This window comes from Cyprinus carpio, chromosome B2, assembly GCF_018340385.1.
Source record: "Cyprinus carpio isolate SPL01 chromosome B2, ASM1834038v1, whole genome shotgun sequence".
Taxonomy (NCBI): Eukaryota; Metazoa; Chordata; class Actinopteri; order Cypriniformes; family Cyprinidae; genus Cyprinus; species Cyprinus carpio.
In genome coordinates, this window is record NC_056598.1 from 23,407,182 (window position 1) to 23,427,090 (window position 19,909).

Below are 19,909 nucleotides of genomic sequence, written 5' to 3' on the forward strand. Positions count from 1 at the left end.
TCTGCAAAAGAGTGCTTAACAGTAACAAAAGACGAACCAGAACCACCACGATGTTCAGTTAGAGCTGTACTGTAAGTTTAAGTCTGCTAAAATAATCACACATTGTGTGTGTGTGTATATATATATATATATATATATATATATATACATACATATATACATGTGTGTGTGTGTGTGTGTGTGTGTGTGTATGCGCATCCACATATTTGCTTATTTACAGATTCAGAACTGTGAAGAACAAAACAACTTGCTCTCCCCCAAAGAAGAGTTGGGTCCAGGATTACATACATTTACATTTACATTTACATTTACATTTAGTCATTTAGTAGATGCTTTTATCCAAAGCGACTTACAAATGAGGACAATGGAAGCAATCAGAAACAACAAAAGAGCAATGATATATAAGTACTATAACAAGTCTCAGTTAGCTTAAATGCAGTATATGTAGCAAGGGCTTTTAAATAATATAATAAATAAAAAGAAAACAGATAGAATAGAAAAAGAATAGAGCAAGCTAGTGTTAGAGGTATTTTTTTATAATTGTATAATAAATGAAAAGAAAATAGATAGAATACAAAAAGATTAGAAGATCAAGACATACAGATCTTGAACAGAACAAAATAAACCGAAAGACTAAATAACAGGCAAAAAATAAATCGCCATCACAAGCACCCAACCACTGTAGCTGGAACCAAGAAGATCTACTGAAACCACAGAGACATTTCATCCGAAAGGGTCATCCAAGGTGGAGAAACAGAAGAAGACTTTGATAACATCAGTGCTGTTGTCATCTGTAATAATCGACGACACCTATAAAAACCCCAATATGTACTTTTGTTTAAAATAGGAACAAGTTTTTATTTATGTCTTATATTAAAAATGTTTAGACAACTTAAATAAATACATGCATAAATAAATAAAAACAACTTTATGCCGGTATAATCTACTGATTTTACCAGGATGACTGAATTATTTCTGATGTCTAGATAAAAAATCAATGGGTTGTTGTCATTGTTTGTCATTGTTTTTTGTTTTATTTTTATACCTGTTTTGTTTAATGAATTCAATTTTTTTTATTATTAAAATAAAATACATTTATAATAAAATTTAATCTTGTCCATATTAAGTTGTGTTTTGTATGGTTCTGTAGTGAATATTTGTTATGGACTGGACATTACATTTCCATTAAATACCTTTTGATTTAGTTGACTTTTCTGTACGTTTTGTTCCATATATATTTCCAATAAAACTGTTGAGAAGTGATGTGAATGAAGAATGGAACAGGATCCAGAAAAGAACTCTGGACAGCACTCAAACTCTTGTTAACTAAATGTTAATTTATTATTTGTTGCTGTTGTTGTTTACAATAGGCCTAAACATCATTCCACTGCAACTTTACAGAAAATAGTGGCATGTACTGTATGTACTGTAGTCAGGTATGTATGAAAGTATACAAGTTACACTGTAATTAAAATGCGGCAGACTTTAATGGACAGTAAAACAAAGGCAGAACAACGTATAACTCTAAGCCGGCACCGTAACTTCATATTGATGTGTGGCTAACAAAGGCAGAATGCTGTAATTCAATTTGAGCATTCCAAACAAAGTTATGTATTAAGTTATGTATCAAGTTATGGTTAAGACAACCCATACTTTTCTCTGAAAAACAATAAAATTGACTCAAGATACTTATCCACATGATAAAGGATGTGTTAAATGTCCCAAAAATCAACCAAAACCAAAGTTACGGTCTTTTGCCTTTGCACAGCAGTAGCTTCTAGCTCTAAATACAGTATATTTACAAAACAGTACAATTGTATTATCACATTTTTGACAAGGTAACATAGCGATACTAAGTTTCTTGGACAAATACCATGGGAACACCATGATAAAAAAAGACTTTAAAGATACTTCAGATGCAAATGAGCACGTGCCATGATCTTCTCAAACATATATTTTTAAGTCTATCAGTTTGTTTTATGTAACAAAATGAAATTATATATATATATATATATATATATATATATATATATATATATATATATATATATATATATATATATATATATATATATATATATATATATATACACACATTGTACAATGCTACAGCACTCTTTAAGGGTCAGTTTTGAGGGGTTAATTTTTATTGATTTATTTATTTATGATGAAGAAAATTGATTGCAGAGGGTGGTGAGGTGGTGACGGTGGCTGAAAGACCTCCCTCAATATAGACCCTCCAACCCAGCAGAAAGTTTCATAATTAGAAGTGGGCAACAGAACAAGATGAAGTTCATTCTATTTACTGCCATTCTTTTCTCTATATGGTGGATATGTGTTGCGAAAGCAGGTGAGATTTCATTATTTTAATTCCTGAGGTCGTTGGTTAAATATTGTGGTTTGAGCTCAGTAAATTTCTATGTATACTATACAATATACTGTAACTTTCAACTCATATTGAACTTGAGATGAATGTAGCTTAAGAAAGAGTGTGTGTGTACATCTTACACTGTGAATGGGATGATTATTTATCTGAATACAATGATGTGCTTTCTAGTAGTTGGTGGACCTCCAATACCCTGCTGTTATACTGTGACACCCATCATGATACCAGCTGCAAACATTGTGGACTATTTTATACAAGAACCAGTGCTATGTCCTGTCAGAGCTGTAAGGCAAGTTCAGAATTATTCTAATCTATAACAATGTGAAGTTTTACACAGAGTAAGTAATACATTGCCAGATAATTAATTGATGAGAGCTAAAACATCAAGTATCCTTTTTTCCATGTACAGATTCCTGACCAAGAAAAACAAAGTTATTTGTTCAGACCCTGATAGCAAATGGGCTAAGAAAGTAATGGATATAGTGGATAGGAGAAAAACAACAACACCTTCCCAAAAACCTACTATGTGCTATACAAGTACAACAAACGTGAACCCAACTGTAACTACAAGAAACAAAACACCGGGAACAGAGACTGAGACCAGCACGAGTACAACTGTAACACCAGCAGTGATGATTATCAAAACATCTGGACCAGAGACCAGTACAATTAATATTTAAAATAAATTGAAATTAATTCATATTACATTGTGTGTAGGACTATGTATGATGCGATTTGTCATTTAAATTAAAGAACTGGTAAATACCATTTTTCTTGTAAAGATGTATTTTTCCAGGTTTTTTGTGTTTGTTGTATAGAACAGTTGAGAAGAGAGAGAGAGTGGAAAGGGATGAAGAAAAGACATTTAGGCGGGACTCGAACTTGGGTCACCCAAAGCATTGCTCCCTGACACTGTGGCTCGCTGACCCACAAGGTTATGAGTAGGACATCACAATAAATTGTGGGCTACAGTTTGGTCAAATGTAGCCAGCGTTAGCTCACATGAGATCATATAAGTGAATTAAAAAGCTATTTTCTATTTTACAAGAGTCCAGCAAGTTGTTTCTTAATGTGTTTTATTAGACACTGACAGCTGCAGAGAGTAAATTATGTCAAATATACCTGTAAATATGTTTTTCATACAATTGCATCCAATGACTGAAAACTTTATCTTGATGCGGCTTCAAATTTTGGGTGAACTATTCTTTTAATGCTGCAGTCAGATTGCCAATGCTTGCAACTACAACACAACTAAATCGGGCAAGAGAGAAGGAAGTGCAGTGGGCTTGGCCGGTGAACATACACTAAGCTCATCTTTTATTTTAGTCAACTTGTCTGTCTCTCTGAGCATGTTTAGTTTTCCCCATAACCCTAGCACATTTTGGAGAAGACTTAAATATAGGCTTATATTCATACAGTCCCATTAATAGGCCTTTACTTTGTGTGTAAAATATTGTAATAATATTAATAATAATAATAATAAACATATTGTTTGTTAAATTAAAACATGCTTGTATTTCTCACTGTACTAATATTATCTCAAATTATTATTATTATTATTATTATTATTATTATTATTATTATTCTTTTACAGTAAGCATCATTCCAAAGCAGCTTCACAGAAAATGGTCAGGATGATGAAAAACCCTCTTTATAAAGATTTACACAGATACTTTTACTTTTACTTTTACTTAATTGATATTTACTTCAACCCAAATAAGTTATTTCAAAGATTGTTGGTATCAAAACAACTTTGAATCCCAGAACATTGAATCCCATTGATTTTCAGTGTATGCTCACAGTATGCTTTTAGTTTATTTTAATTTATTTCTTTTTGAATGTTGTTTTAGTGTTGCAAAGAAAAACTAATACAGGTTTGGACCAACATGAGGCTGAGTAAATGATAGAATCTTCATTTTGGGGTGAACTATCCCTTCAATATATTAGTGCTATATTGGACTTTTACTAATGTATGAACCTACTTTTTCCAACCCTGCTGAAAACCCAGAGTGCAACTCAAAGCTAGAACATGAATATTAACACGCATCCTGACCATGACTATAATTATAATACAACTCTAATCTTTTCCAATGAGTCAGGTCAAATGTATGTAATTCTGGTCAGCGAATACTGAAACTACTGGCTGTTCTTAGCATATAGTGCATAGTTAGGTGCAGCATAGCTATCACTACTTCCTCTCGCAGAACAGAGTGTGATGCTGTGGTCTGTCATCTCACATCTACACCAGAACTTTCTACAGATAACTCAGAGAACATCATACACCATGTTTCTTGTATGTGATTTTGAAACAGGAAACGCGCATGTGGTTGTTCATTTAGGTCTACATATTTACTTTCATAATACCAGAAAGGACCACTGTACTATAGTAAATAGGGTCGTAGTAAACAAACTCATAAATGTTAACCTTATAAAATGCTAAACATCTGTATAATTGCATTAAACTGTGCAGTTCTTCATTCTGAATGTCATATAAAGATAAATGACATCATGAAACATCTTCACATGTCTATGTATAAGTGTAGGTGAGCGCTGGGTGGGCGCTGGTTTTGTTTTAAGGTATTGCTGAGAGGTGGAAGATCCCAGTAGGCTGAATAAAACGTTTGTGGTTTCATGAACACAGTCTCTTTAAGGCCTCTGTAGTTTCCACACGCGTTTAAAAGACCCACATTTTATACCTAATGCTCACAATGTGCATAAAGATTACATTTTTAGATGCATGCACTCTAATTTTGAAAATTTTTAATGTTGCTGTTAAACTCAAAAGTTTACTTAGTAGCAGTTTGTAAATGGACTCAGGTCTAGCTGTACATATACTGTGCACTTACAAAAAGTACCATGGTATTACAACATTTTTGGAAATACCGTGTTTCTTAGGCACATACTGGAAGCACCATGATACTGAAATACCTGGCAAATGGTATCAAAAAGAAGATACTTTAGATGCACATTAGCATGAGTGTTAACTTTGTTTAGAGCACGTTTTTTTTCTTTTTGGTTTTTTTGTTTTTTTTTTTTTTTTTTTTTATATTTTTCAAGATAATATCAGGTACCATCTTTGTACCATTTAACAGCACTTTTTAAGGGTTAATCCTATTTGTCTGTTTAATTAAAAATGAAAAATATACTACTACTACTACTACTACTAATAATAATAATAATAATTCATTATGAATTATAATTACTATATATGAATTAAAACCTAACCAGGGACAGTGGCTGCAAATGAGCTATTACGTAGCTATTTGAACATAAATTCAACTGAATCTTCACTCTGACCAATACTTTAGGCCACAATGAACTGAACTTTGAATGATGAATGCTCATTGTGAATTTATAACCCCTTACTTTCCTCTATGTGGTTACATGCATCTCTTTCTCTCTCACTTTTGGTCTTCCACTCATCACTCAACACTCATCTTTTCCTGTCCCCGGCTGAGGTGTCTGTGGGTCTAGGTGACGAAGAAAATGATCATAGAGCATTGTGGGCTGAAAGACCTCCCTCAACATAGACCCTTCAGCCCAGCAGAATGTTTCAGAATTAGAAGTGAGCAACAGAACAAGATGAAGTTCACTCTATTTGCTGCCTTTATTTTCTCTGTAGGGTGGATGAGTGTTGTGGAAGCAGGTGAGATTTGATTATCTTAATTCCTGAACTCTGTGGTTAAATATTGTTTGACCTCAGTAACTTTCACTTGATTGAAATGTACAGAACTTGCGATGACAATGTTGCTTAAGAGAGAGTGTAAGTGTTTACATCTTATACTGTGAATGTGAATGTAATGATTATTTATCTGAATACAATGATGTGCTTTCTAGTAGTTGATGGACCTCCAACACACTGCTGTAATACTGTGACAACCATCGCAGTAGAAGCTACAAACATTGTGGACTATTTTATACAACGATCAGTGCTATGTCCTGTCAGAGCTGTAAGGCAAGTTCAGATTTATTCAAATCTATAACAATGTGAAGTTTTACACAGAGTAAGTAATACATTGGCAGATAATTAACTGATGAGAGCTAAAATGTCAAGTATATTTTTTCCATGTACAGATTCCTGACCAAGAAAAATATAGTTATTTGTTCAGATCCTGATAGCAAATGGGCTAAGAAAGTAATGGGGATAGTGGATAGGAGAAAAAAAACAACAACACCTTCCCAAAAACCTACTACGTGCTATACAAGTACAACAAACGTGAGCCCAACTGTAACTACAACAAACAAAACACCGGGAACAGAGACTGAGACCAGCACGAGTACAACTGTAAAAGAAGAAGTGATGTGTTTCCAAATGTTATTGAAAAGAGACGAGCACGAGTACAACTGTAACACCAGCAGGGACGACAATCAAAACATCTGGACCAGAGACCAGCATGAGTATAGCTGTAACACCAGCAGTGACGACAATCAAAACATCTGGACCAGAGACCAGCATGAGTATAGCTGTAACACCAGCAGTGATGACTATCAAAACATCTGGACCAGAGACGAGCACGAGTACAACTGTAACACCAGCAGGGACGACAATCAAAACATCTGGACCAGAGACCAGCACGAGTATAACTGTAAGACCAGTAGTGATGACAATCAAAACATCTGGACCAGAGACCAGCATGAGTACAACTGTAACACCAGCAGTGACGACAATCAACACATCTGGACCAGAGACCAGCATGAGTGCAACTGTACCACCAATAGTGACAACAATAAAAACATCTGGACCAGAAACCAGCACGAGTACAACTGTAACACCAGCAGTGACGACAATCAAAACATCTGGACCAGAAACCAGCACGAGTGCAACTGTACCACCAATAGTGACAACAATCAAAACATCTGGACCAGAAACCAGCACGAGTACAACTGTAACACCAGTAGTGACAACAATCAAAACATCTGGACCAGAGACAAAGATCAGCAAAACAACCATACAACAAACTTCAGTGTCCAAAAACAACCCAGAATCTACTGTGATAACATCTGGGAGAGGTGAAACAACTACACCAACAACAGAAACAAAACGTGAAACTCCTGGAATAGGCGCAGTTACACCTGTGAACACATTTCCAGCAAAGAACAAAATTGTGAACAATACTTCACATAATCACAGGACAAAACCATCAAAATTAAAAATAAAACTAGCTGGGAAAAGCAAGAAAAGACTTAGAAAAGTTCAGATAAATATAAAAAAGAAATCTGGATAAAACTGGACAATTTGTATAAATATTAGTGCTATCAAACGATTAATCGTGATTAAACGCATCCAAAACAAAGTTTATTGTTTACATAATATATTATCACAGTACACACACATATATCATGTAAACAATTTTTTTATTTTTTATTTTGGATGCGATTAATCACACATATACACATATATTACAGTAAGTTTGAATATACTCAGGATGATGGGTTGTGAGTTGAGGCACTACAGATATTATTTAGTCCCAGAAAAGGACTGACTTTTGGTATTGGTCTTTTGTAGACCTTTTTTTTTTTTTACTGAATTAGTTCAGTAGCCTAGTTCAGTTGTGTGTTGTGTTTCTACCGAGAGTGTAATTTAAAATAATTTGGTATTATTATTGTTTGTTAATAAAGTAATTCAATAAATATTTGTTAATATAAATAAAATGTGTAAATGAGTATAATTAATATTTTGTTCTGATGTGTTTTTATTGTAGATATCATGCATATACCTTGCTGAAAGTATTCACAAATATATATATATATATATATACATATATATATATATATATATATATATATATTATGGACAAGTATTTAGTGAGAGTCAAATATGATCTGAAACTGCAGTGATGGAAAAGAGGCCTTCATCATATCGATATCTTACCAAAGTGAGGGTGCAGTGTCACACTATCACCACATGGTGGGAGACTCACCTAGAGAAGCGTTTCTAGTTAACTGCAGCCCTTAGCTAACCATGACAACGCTCAGTCAAGTCAGTTAACAGTTTTACACCAGTAGAGTTAAACTGATTGTGAATGTACAACAGCATAAAGCCTTGAAAACAGTTGAAAATCAACAGACCTGTCTCAGGATAAAAAAATAACCACACATTTCTCTGTGAATTAGAGGTGGGCTACTTCAGCAGTTCTACATAAAGAATGCAGCCCATTTCAAATTCAAACTTCAAACTATAATCTAAAGAGAGAAAGTCTCAATGTCAGTCTCAGCAGGGTGATGATAATCCAGTTTTACCACTGGCACTCTGAAAGGTTGGCAAATATAGCATACATAAAAAAGCATAGCCTACATACTTCACCACACCTTCTCCATACTGACCCAAACTAAACCGACAAATAATATAATTAGACCAGCACAATAATGTTGATTTCAGACACAGGACGCTGGGGTGTCTTATTTTGTTTCTTGATTTTCTCTCTGTTTGTATGGGCACGCTTGTTGGGTCACCAATCGTATGGCAGACAGAAATGAGATTCTTAATAAAGCTTGCGATTGGAATGAACGTTGCAGGAAATTACAATCAATACTTGGCTTCAGATGCTCATCCGATATTGAGTCTTTTTTTTTTTTTTTAAGATGAAAAATGCTTTGCAAAATCAGTTATACTGGAAAACAGGAGTAGCCTGTTTTTCACAAACTTGAGGATACCTCTGGTAAGCCAGAGAGCACCTTTTATTTAGATCTTGAAACAAGAGGCAAACAAAACATTTGAACTGATTGAGATCAAATCTCACAGGTGGCGAGATTCACAAACACCTGGCTTGAGATCAGATCACTCTGAGCTTTCCTTTTTTTCACCTTGTAGAGCATTCTCCTTCATCTCGGGGACAATGTGACTGGAGACCCAGCTGCATTTTTTACATAAAAATAAGTTGTTTTTCTTCAATAACAATAGTGCTGAAACTGACGATCAATATTGTTTATATCACGGCTGTGAAAAATCTCACATAAATGTGTGAACGTTTATAGCGTTCTCCTTCACATTCATGTGGGCATGCACTCATTGACACATAGAGCATTTTTCCTCCTCAGATTTTTTATGGCTTAGCTGAGCCGAGGTCCTCATAAATCTACAGACGGGAAATAAATGCCTGAATTGGCCAGGCGAAAATGAATGGAATAAAACAGGGCTTAATAGCACAGAGCAGGTAATTACCTTCTCTGGCCTGTTCGTCCATGAAATATGATAATATTGCACACTAATAAGATGGACACAAACTCCCTATGCCCATCCACAGGCACAGGGAAGGGTCACTATGTTTTGCAAGTCTGTCATAAAGAGGGATTCTTTTTAAAGGGGTTATTTGCAAAGTGTTTTTATGTCTGATAAAATTTATTTAAAAAAATTATAAAGCCCAAGTGAGGCTGATAAAACTGGTTCCATTAAATATGTATTAGCACATATTACATTCCAGTCAACTCTACTGAATATGTGGTATTTAAAAAAAAAAAAAAAGTGGTATTTAAAAAAAAAAAGTCACACAACAAAATATAAAGTTTTATACAGGAGGACCAAATGAACCTAAATAAGACCAAATTATATTTCTTTTGCAAAATAATAATCATATTGTTCACAATAATTTTTTTTTTTATTTTTATTTTTAGAGTGTTGCAGTGATTGCATATTTTTATAGGCCAACACAGAAATTAGCATCACCCTTCTTCACTCAACAAAAACCTAATATAATTTTTCATTGGCTTTTGGATTATTGCAGAAAATAAGCTTTGTGACCAACAAAAGTTTATGAATCATACGTTTTGTTCATCAGGATAATCTTCACAAATCAACACAACTTTTATGAATTTTAAAGCCTAAATAAGATTGCAAGAATTAAAAGGCTAAACATATAAATTATGTCATAAATGTCACGGTCACATGACTTTACCGTTATCACCATTAGGCTTCTGACAGCTCTTCCATATAGTTATAATATAGTTTGCAAGAGCATGAGTCTGTAAAATCAGATTATAAGAGAAAAAGCGAGTAGTATTTGGTTAGTCATGTAGTCTCAAAATGGCAGCCACAATGAAATGGTGCCACTCTTATGCAGAATAAAACAGCTTTTTATGGCACTACATGCACAAGTCAATTTAAATGTTATGTAAAATAGGCCTACTACTTTAGGTATTGACCATTTTGCCTGTACACCTGAAATTTATCAGCATATTATCATGCCACGCTGAAGGAAACATAATACAGAGAACATTATAACATGTAAGGGTGTGTGTGTGTGTGTGTGTGTGTGTGTGTGTGTGTGTGTGTGTGTGTGTGTGTGTGTGTGTGTGTGTGTGTGTGTGTGTAGGGAAAGACAACGTAACTTGTGCTGAGCACAGGGTTTTAAGGACTGATGGAGATGTACTCATGGGACAGAGCTTAACTTGAAAGACGGTGACGAGATTGATTTGTCTGACACAGGAAGATTACATTCACAGATTCACCTGTATTGGACAAGGGCACAGGCAATCGAAGAGCAGCCACACACCAGCTTGACCAGCCACAGATATTTAGATCAGTTTTAATTTTACAGTAGTACATTAAATACAGGTTTTCACAAAAAAAAAAAAAAAAAAAAAAAAACGTTTCGAAGGGGGACCCCAGGCAAAAATCGTGCCGGGAGTAAGGCACACTTTTTTTTTTTTTTTTGGCATGGTTTCCCTAGTAAAATTTGCACTCCAGGGGCTAAATATCACGTAGTTAAGTAGACAGTGTTAAGTAGCCCAGTTCTGCGGGAAAACTGCGGACTTGGCAACACTGATTAAATATTAGGGTATTTATTTGTGTACATTTTCTAATCACAAAACCATTTTATTTCACCTTATAGGGGTTTCAGTTGATAAATATTGTTTATTATTATTATTATTTTAATCATTGTACTTCTGTTTCTGCATATTGCATTTTTGGATTCATTATTCTGTGTTGTGTGCTGTATATTTTGGTTAGTCATTCGAGTTTCATTCAGAAAGTTAGTCATACTGAAAGTAAGCATACACCGTACACGAACCCAAAGACAGACTTTTTTTCCATGGCGAACAAATCAAATGCAACAGAAGCCTTTGATTACATGTGCATGCCAATAGATTTTTAAAAAAATATATAATAATAAAATAAAAATTAAGAAATAGAAAAAATCCTTTCCAGCTTAAAGACGCCAGCCAAAAATGGGTTATTTGGTTGTCATGGAAAGATTGAAAGATGTCATGTTTTTCATCTATGGGATCTATAGGTGAAGCGGTTGTCCAAAGAAACACAGCAGTCATGATAACATTTACAGGCAGGCCTACAAGGACAAATATTTAAAAAGGTAAAACAGTAACTTTATCAGTTGTGTTGTCTTTACTGAATGGTCACTAGGCATAACAGATTTTAATTTGATGATGACAGATTCTGTAATTTAAAATTCCCTCTAGTTTCTTTATTTTTAGGCTTGATTTTGCGAAATAAAATAGGCCTACTGCTTCAGCCTTATAAAATTTGTTAAGTTATACATGTTGGAGTTGATACACCTTAACTCATATTCACAAATGCACACAATTCTATCCCTACAATTTCATATATGAACACATATACAGTACATATATACACACAAACAACTTGATTGCATGAAACAGCAAGTTGAAAGGCATGATTGCGCTAAGTGTTTCATCCTCAAGAAAACTCCCTGCATTTCAGAGAGAGAGAGAAACAAAAGAGAAAGTACTAAACGGTGACACAGGGAGCTTGTATAATATGTACTCTGCTGTTATAGGAGATTTAACACGTATTGAAAAAAATAGCCAAGGGAGGATACAGCAAGTCAATTTGTTGTGTTTTTAATTTCCATTTTCTGCGAAAGATTCCTGTTTGAACTTTATTTGAGGTTTATTTGTTTTATTCTTATCTCACTCTTCTCTGGCCTGTTTTTTGTTCATGTTTGATTGTCCTTTCGTGTATTAACCTCTGGGAAGAGCAGTTTGTGTGTTTGTGCGTGTGCCTGTGTGCTGCATATCTTCAGTTCTTCTGTTTAATTTGTCGTCCTATGGTCAATAAGAGTGGCATCTTTGGAAGACCGGATTAAGAATGACCCTTAGTAATGGATTCTTCCTTCTCTTAATCAATAAGCCTCTCCCTCTTGTTTTGTGTAAGAGTGGTTTTATTCAGAAACACTTGATTTATAATCGGCATATACTGTAGCAGTCATATAGTTATTGTCATTTTGAGATTGATAGATAGATAGATAGCTAGATAGCTAGATAGATAGATAGATAGATAGATAGATAGATAGATTACATTTGCTTTGTATAATGACTTTTGTTAAGTGTTCTTGGTATTGTGACTGATTGCAGAACTATGAATGTAAAGAATTCTTGTGATTGCTATGCCAAGAACATGTCTTCATCATTTAATGGCCTACAACATGTATGTGTGTGCAAAAGTGATCATATAAGCAGAACATTTGTGAGTACTAGTTTCACCCAGGGAGATGAGGAGAGGGATATTTATTGCCAAAGTGAGCAAGAAACTCTCTACAAATGAGGCTTTCTGGGACTAAGGGCTGTCAATCACTTACGAGTTGACAGGATCATGTCGGTAGACCACGAGCCAATTATAGTTCACATCTAAGATCAGAATGGACAGGGCTTGAGGCCTTTTTTCTTTTTAAAATAAGGTTCAGTCTGGTTACAGTACCTCACCACTGAGTTTGATAGGAATGGACACCAGCCTGAGATATGAAAGGTTTGTAGCTGTTGTGCTTCCTCTGAGGATCTGAAGAAGGTCATCTAAGCCATCAGCCGACAGAAAATCCACCTCTGTGTTTTTATACACCAAAAGTACCTTTCTCAAATCGATACTCAGACCTTTTCTTGGCCATTGATCTGAAAAGCTGTTTTTCTAATCCTGAGATTTCATTTTCTCTGTCTCTTTATATTTTAAGGTGTTTTTATTTCTTACACCACAGACCTTCAGATCACTGGTTGGTGAGAGATTCCCTAGATCCTTTATTTCTGTCCTAATGTAAAATGACTTGGAGACTTTTTGTGAATTATCTATTGGTGAAGCAGAAAGGTTGCTGCTTGCATCTTATTACCGTTTTCTGTTTTAATATTTAAATGTAATTTATTCCTGAATTTTCAGCAGCCTTCGGTGTCACATGATCCTTTCAGAAATCATTATAATATGTTGATTTGGAGGTCAAGAAACTTTAATTATCAATATTGAAAGTTTTTGTTTGTTTAAGTTTTTATTATCACTTTTGATCAATTTATTGCATACTGTATTTGCTAAAGTAAAAGTAGTGATTTCTTTAAAAAAAAAAAAAAAAATCTTAGTGACCCCAAACTATTTTAATGCTAATGTGTTGTATTTTGCTTGAGCGATAAGTTATAGAAAACATTTGATGTTATTGTTGTTGGTGTTTTTAAAAGACATCTCCTTAGCTATAAAGTGTAGTACTTGTTCAAGCTTTATATTAACCTAATAATAGTCTGTAAACAAGAAAAATAACATATAGGCCTAGTTTTTCACAAAAAAAAAAAAAAAAAAAAAAGATGAAATACTTAGCATGGTATCTCAGCTTTCTCAGTGGCAGACAGGACTCTTCACAGGGTGCAGAAACACACAATCAATAAGTAGTTAAATTGATGTGCGCCTGCCCCAGATTTCATGGTTCACAGCCACTAAAGCCACAGCTGATCCAGAAATGATTACTTTAGATACCAACTTCACTCGCTCCACTTGTTCATCACTGGTAACTATTCATGCTGTTCTTCTTAATAGTATTCTCCATCTTCAACCATTCATGATTCACACAGAGGGATGTGGGTGCCCAAATAACAGGCTGAGACTTTTAGATTCAATAGAAACCTAACTAAAAAGACCTTTGCTATATTTTTGGAACAGTTACGCATAAGAAAGCTTAAAAATATGACAGTTCAGAAGTTTATGTGTCCATATAACCTTTGGAAGTGACATGAAGATAAACATATAAAAGCAAAACATTTGGCTTTCTATCTGTAAAGAAAAGGCTCAATCATGACATTATAGTTAAAGACATTAGGGTTTATATATATATATATATATATATATATATATATATATATATATATATATATATATATATATATATATATATATATATATATATATATATATATATATATATATACATACAGATAAAAACAACAACAAAAAACCAACGACAGATTACACAGTTTTTAAAAATGTTTAAAAATCATGTTTTTTTTGTGTTTTTTTTTTTTGTCTTGCATTCCAAACAGCAATCAAACTGCAATAAAAACATGATAACACACTAAAAAAACATGATTTAAGAAAATTTATATTATCTGTTTTTGCAAATAAACTTTTCATATATAGCATATATCAAAAATAAAAGTGGGCTGGGATAGGGTGGTGGGAAGGCAGTAACCAAAGAGGTAATGTTTTTTTGGCAAACGTTTTGGCAAGGCCCTTAAAGTTATGGATAAACATTTTTCCATTCTTCTGTACATTAACAGAACATTTGTTCAAAGTAATCTGGTCTTTAGTAATGTTCTCAAAGCATTAGCACAAAAATATTTAGTATGTATAAATCATTCATTGACTGTTTTTTTGTTTTTTAACTTAATTCCGAATGCTCAGAGAACATTGGAAAGTAACATTTCCATTATGATTGCAAAATGATGGGCATTTTGAATGTTCAGAAAAGATTTAGAAAACTTAATGAGAATTTTTGCTAAATGTTCTTGGAACATGTATTTGTTAGGTCGTAAGCAGCTATTTTGTCCTTGTGTCATGATTGACAAGACTAGAAACAAGCTTCTTCCAAACTTCCTTCTTAAACTCTTTGTAAACATTGTATGATGTACATAAGCTTATATTCAACATAAAAATGTTGTTCCTTCCATCCCCCGCCCAACTCTTTAGACACTGCGGGGTTAAATGAGGTCAGAATCAAAGGCCTGCATGCTGTGAAAGGGGGGGCTCTTTTGTTGGAGATTATTATGTTGTGATCATTAATTACTTGTGGGGGAATGTGCTGTGTTTGGAAACACTGGCTGTAATTGTGCCCCGAAGTCACAGCGTGAACCCAGGGGGGGTCTTGGGATGATTTTCAGGAGATCTCTCTGCCAAGGTCTGAGGCCAGGTCGGAGCTTAGAGACGGCTGGTTAACCTACTGACCATGACAGGTTCCAAGAGGAACTAAAGAATGTGCTTGAAAATTCTGGAATTTTCAACGGATATCAAGATGATTGTGCTTCCAACTGCATGTCAGAATGATGTTATGCAGTGAGCCAGTGCGTTGAACTGCATGTAATGTTTATTTACATGACAGCATTACCGATAAACCACATCACATTACTCCGGTTTCCTCTTTATTCGCGATTCTAACTCCACCGTGTCTGCTTCTTTTGTCAGATATGCTGAAGGATCACAGGATCGGCCCTCACTGGCTCTAGTTACTTGGGTAGCACATGCAGCGCACAGAACAAGCGTTGTGTGCATTCATCAGCACAAAAATAGGAGAGATTTGAAGGTTGGAATGATGGAGTGACAGACGGAGTGGTAGCAGGAGAGAGACAGATGAAAGGTGCAGATGAGACCCTGTGCCGGTCCCAGATCTGATTAAGATCCACTGATGTGTGAGAGATTCACTCTCCCTCTCACCAAGTAAGTGTGTCCTAATGGGCTTCACCCGTCTTGTTCCTTATCTCTACCAACATCATTGCTACAGTTACCAACCTTTATTTGACTAACACAATTATGCTGCAGTCATGGTGTCATCAGTAGGAGACCTGCAAGTTTTTGTATGATCCTGAAAATGTGTAATTTTATGATCTAAAATAATTTTTGCGTGACTACTTAGTGAGACTGGATATTCAGAGCCACATGGTTAGGGTTAGGCAACTTTCTCTAAACTTAATTAATAACCATTTTTAAATAATTTACAGTTTTGTGTATGTGTTTAACTTGAAGAAACTATGATAGAAATATATTACTAATATATAGTAGAATGTCGTTCTCAAAGTAATAGCAATAATAATCATATAGTTTGAATCATTGTTTTTTAGGTATATTGCACAATTTTTCATTGATGATTTAATTTAAACCATTAAACTATTAGTTAAATTGTTAACATGTTATGTGCTAATTTTATACTATTTTAATAATAATTTTGTATTTAATAATAAAATAGAATCCAGAAAAACAAAACAAAACAAAACAAAACAAAACAGAATATCTGGAAAAGTAGAACAATTTCCATATAGTGCCCTATTATTGTTAAAAAAAAAAAATCCGTTTTATGATTAAAGGGATAATTCACCCAAAATTGAAAAAATAATTTATTTACCTCCCGGGACTATATGGAGTGCTTTTTATGATGGATGGATGCACTTTTTGGGCTTCAAAATCTCAACCATCATTCAGTGCCATTATAATGCTTAGAAGAGCCAGGACATTTTTCAACTCAAATTGTATTCGTCTGAAAACAAAAAGTCACATATACCTAGGATGGCTTGAGGGTGAGTAAATCATGGGGTAATTAAAATTTTTGGTTGAGCGATCCCTTATGTTGTTTAGACCTCCTTTTTAATTGTTAAGATGTAATAAAACCTATAGAAAATGTAATCCAAAAAACAGAAAACATGGAACATGGCTAAAAATAAAACTTCATAGCCTTACTGTGCAACTGTGTTTATTGACCTGGACATGTGACCGTGACACCAATAAATGTATAAATTACCCTAGCCATTACATATAGGCGTCACTCCATCATCCATAGGTGAAGACGATAAGTTTGTTTTTGCCTAGTCTAGACTCTGTTAAGTGAAAGCATCTCCGTAATGGTGTTAAAGGTGTCTGAGCGTTGATGGATCATAATGCATTCACTCATTTGCTGTGGGTATGTGAATGTCCTTTGACGTCTAGCTGCAGGGCTGCCTGTCGATCGCTTCTCCGGGGAGTTTTGTAACTACGTTACCCTCGGTTATCCATCATGGTGTTAGAAGAGAGTGTTGGTAGCCATTAGCTTTAGCATCTTTATCTCTCTCTGTCTAGCACTCTAGCTGTAATGCGCGGGCCTAATTTGTTTAGCGTGCGCAGAGTGTCCATTAGGGATGGGGTTTGTGTGCCTGGGTGTCTAAGTCTGTGGAAATGGTGACAAATCACACATGGATTTCCTCTCAGTGTAACTGCTGGCAGTGTACAGAATGAATAAGATATTTTTGGTGTGGAGAGGAGAGTTTATCCCTAAGAAATGAACATTTTTTCATCATCTATGTATTCTCTCATTAAATATGTATTATTTTTTTTCTCAGTGGAATGTAGCTGGGCTTGTTCAGCACACTGGTAACTAAAAAAAAAAAAGAATAAAAAAAATAAAAACAGCTCATTCCAAAACACTTGAAAGTGTGTGTGTTGGTTGTTTCTTTATGTTTGTTTTATTTCATTTATTTGACACATTAAATAGGCTGCCAGAAAACAGGTTATTCAAACAGCTTCATTGAAGCACTTCATGATCGTCCCTATTATGAAGGAGTTTTTGTGAGCATTTTGTTAGGTTACATAAACTGTGCATGTAAAAGTATGATTCCAAGTACTCAATCAGGTTCAAGGGAATTTATTTCAGATATTATAGCTTTAAAGTATTAGGGCTATTATATATAGTGTCCATACCAATCACAATAACATTCTGTTTATTATAAGCGCTTGCTTATGTCTGCCACTGTAAATGATCTAACTCTTTAAAGTTGGGTGGATTCTTATTGGCACTCAGTGTTTTTGTTATTCATCAGCTGAGAAAAAACAAACAAAAAAAATCTAAAAGTAATTCCAATGATATTGTTCTTCTGTCATTATAGCTGTAGTGTTAACTTCCCTGTTCTCAAATAATTAAAACTATTATTGGAACTTTATAGTTATTGTTAGAGTTATGCTCCTTGGTATGAACAATCCTGAACAGATTCTAAACCTTTTTGAGGATATAAAAAATGTGTCAGTTTGGTAAATTTATATGGATGACATTTGTAGTAAAATCTATGTGAATGCTCAGAAAGAGACCTGGCAGGTAGAATTTTGCAGCAGTGTTCTTACCTCATCTCAAACGTTTCTTTAAAATTCCCCCCAGAGCTGTCAAAATTCATGAAGGACAAACAAGCTTGGGTCCATCATTACTGAACATTAAAATAAAACTTATGTATGTATATATGTCTGGTTTTCAATTACAGCATTGTTTTTTTGTTTTTAGTTTACAAGTGAATTGTTGTATGATTTGCCAAAATGTAATCATAAAAACATTTAGTATTCATAATTGTTAATAAACGTTGGTCCCTATCTAGTTGCTCTGAGAAGAAACTACATTAAACATCATTCATTTTATCTACATTGTGTTGAATTCTTGAACATTGAACAAAACTGCAATATATCAGCAGGAAAGCCATACATTCCCCTCCAGCATGTAGACAGTGTAACGATTGTATGGAGAGGGGAGAGGTTTCATATTCCCTTGAGTCTGAGTCAAGAGTACTAGATCTTACTCTGTCTCAGGATCTATTATGGATAGACTGGTTAACCTTTCATACACTAGGCCGCTATATTAGGCCTATAAACTTCTAAACAAAGTGATATATTGGCTGTTCTGATCTCAGATATGCATACAGACATTGATATGAGCTTTGAAAGATGGCTTCGTTCAAAGACCATGCAGCTGGTAACTCACCATGGTAATACCAAAAGAGAGTTGCAAAACAGTACATACAAAAGCAAATGCACCCTTGTAGCCCACTAACCATGCAGGAAATTACTGTGGTTTCCAACATGATTACCAAGAAAGCTGACGAAAATTTGTTTTACATCTTTGATAAAGATCTGAGAAGCAAATATTCTGTTTCGTATATTTTGTCACAAAACTGTAAGGCATTCATGAGTCAAAACTACAATTGCATTGTCTGGTAGCTGCTTTGGTCAATATATTCTTCCTGCCTGGATGTATTTTTTCCTAGAGACAGAAGAGTTAAAATAAAACTCAGAAATAGAGCTTGGTTTAGAAAAAGGCGAACAGATCAAGCTTTAAAAGGCTTGGGCCATTACAGCGATTTTTGTCTTATCAAGTAATCGTAGACCTGACAACAATCAGGTGCACAAAGAGAGAGAAAGAGAAAGAGAGAGTGTGAAAAAGTGACTGGCTAGAACTAGAGTGCACAAAGAGTGCACAAAGTTTTTCTTATTCTCTTTCAATTGCTACTTGTTGGATGGGAATGAATGGCTGTCTGCTCTACAGTGTGGCAGGTAAAGTTCTGGGCTCATGGAGGGATTCCTTAGGAGATGGGAGAGGAGAACAGGGGGTGTTTATGGGGGGATCTTGTGAGCTTTCATTGTTGTCCTGGGCTTTCCCACACTCTCACTTTTGTGTGTGCAGTCTCTTGCAAACTCTGACATGATGAATTGCATGCTGCATGCCATGTGGTTCAGTTGCACGGGAGTTACTAAAGTGCCAAAGCGCTGCTCCCTTTCTCTGTTATAGTTACACCTCCTCCCCCAAC

At 34.7% G+C, this 19,909-nt stretch overlaps 1 protein-coding gene across 1 annotated transcript; it reads left to right on the plus strand.

Annotated features, from left to right (window-relative positions):
- Nucleotides 1–2,280: 2,280 nt before the first annotated feature.
- Nucleotides 2,281–7,400, plus strand: LOC109110796 (putative uncharacterized protein DDB_G0282133). The gene is made up of 7 exons (XM_019123756.2): nucleotides 2,281–2,346; nucleotides 2,479–2,675; nucleotides 2,796–3,049; nucleotides 3,205–3,272; nucleotides 5,861–6,032; nucleotides 6,224–6,341; nucleotides 6,461–7,400. The coding sequence occupies exons 1-7, from the start codon at nucleotides 2,287–2,289 to the stop codon at nucleotides 7,398–7,400; spliced, it is 1,809 nt and encodes a 602-aa protein (XP_018979301.2). The 5' UTR covers nucleotides 2,281–2,286.
- Nucleotides 7,401–19,909: the final 12,509 nt, after the last annotated feature.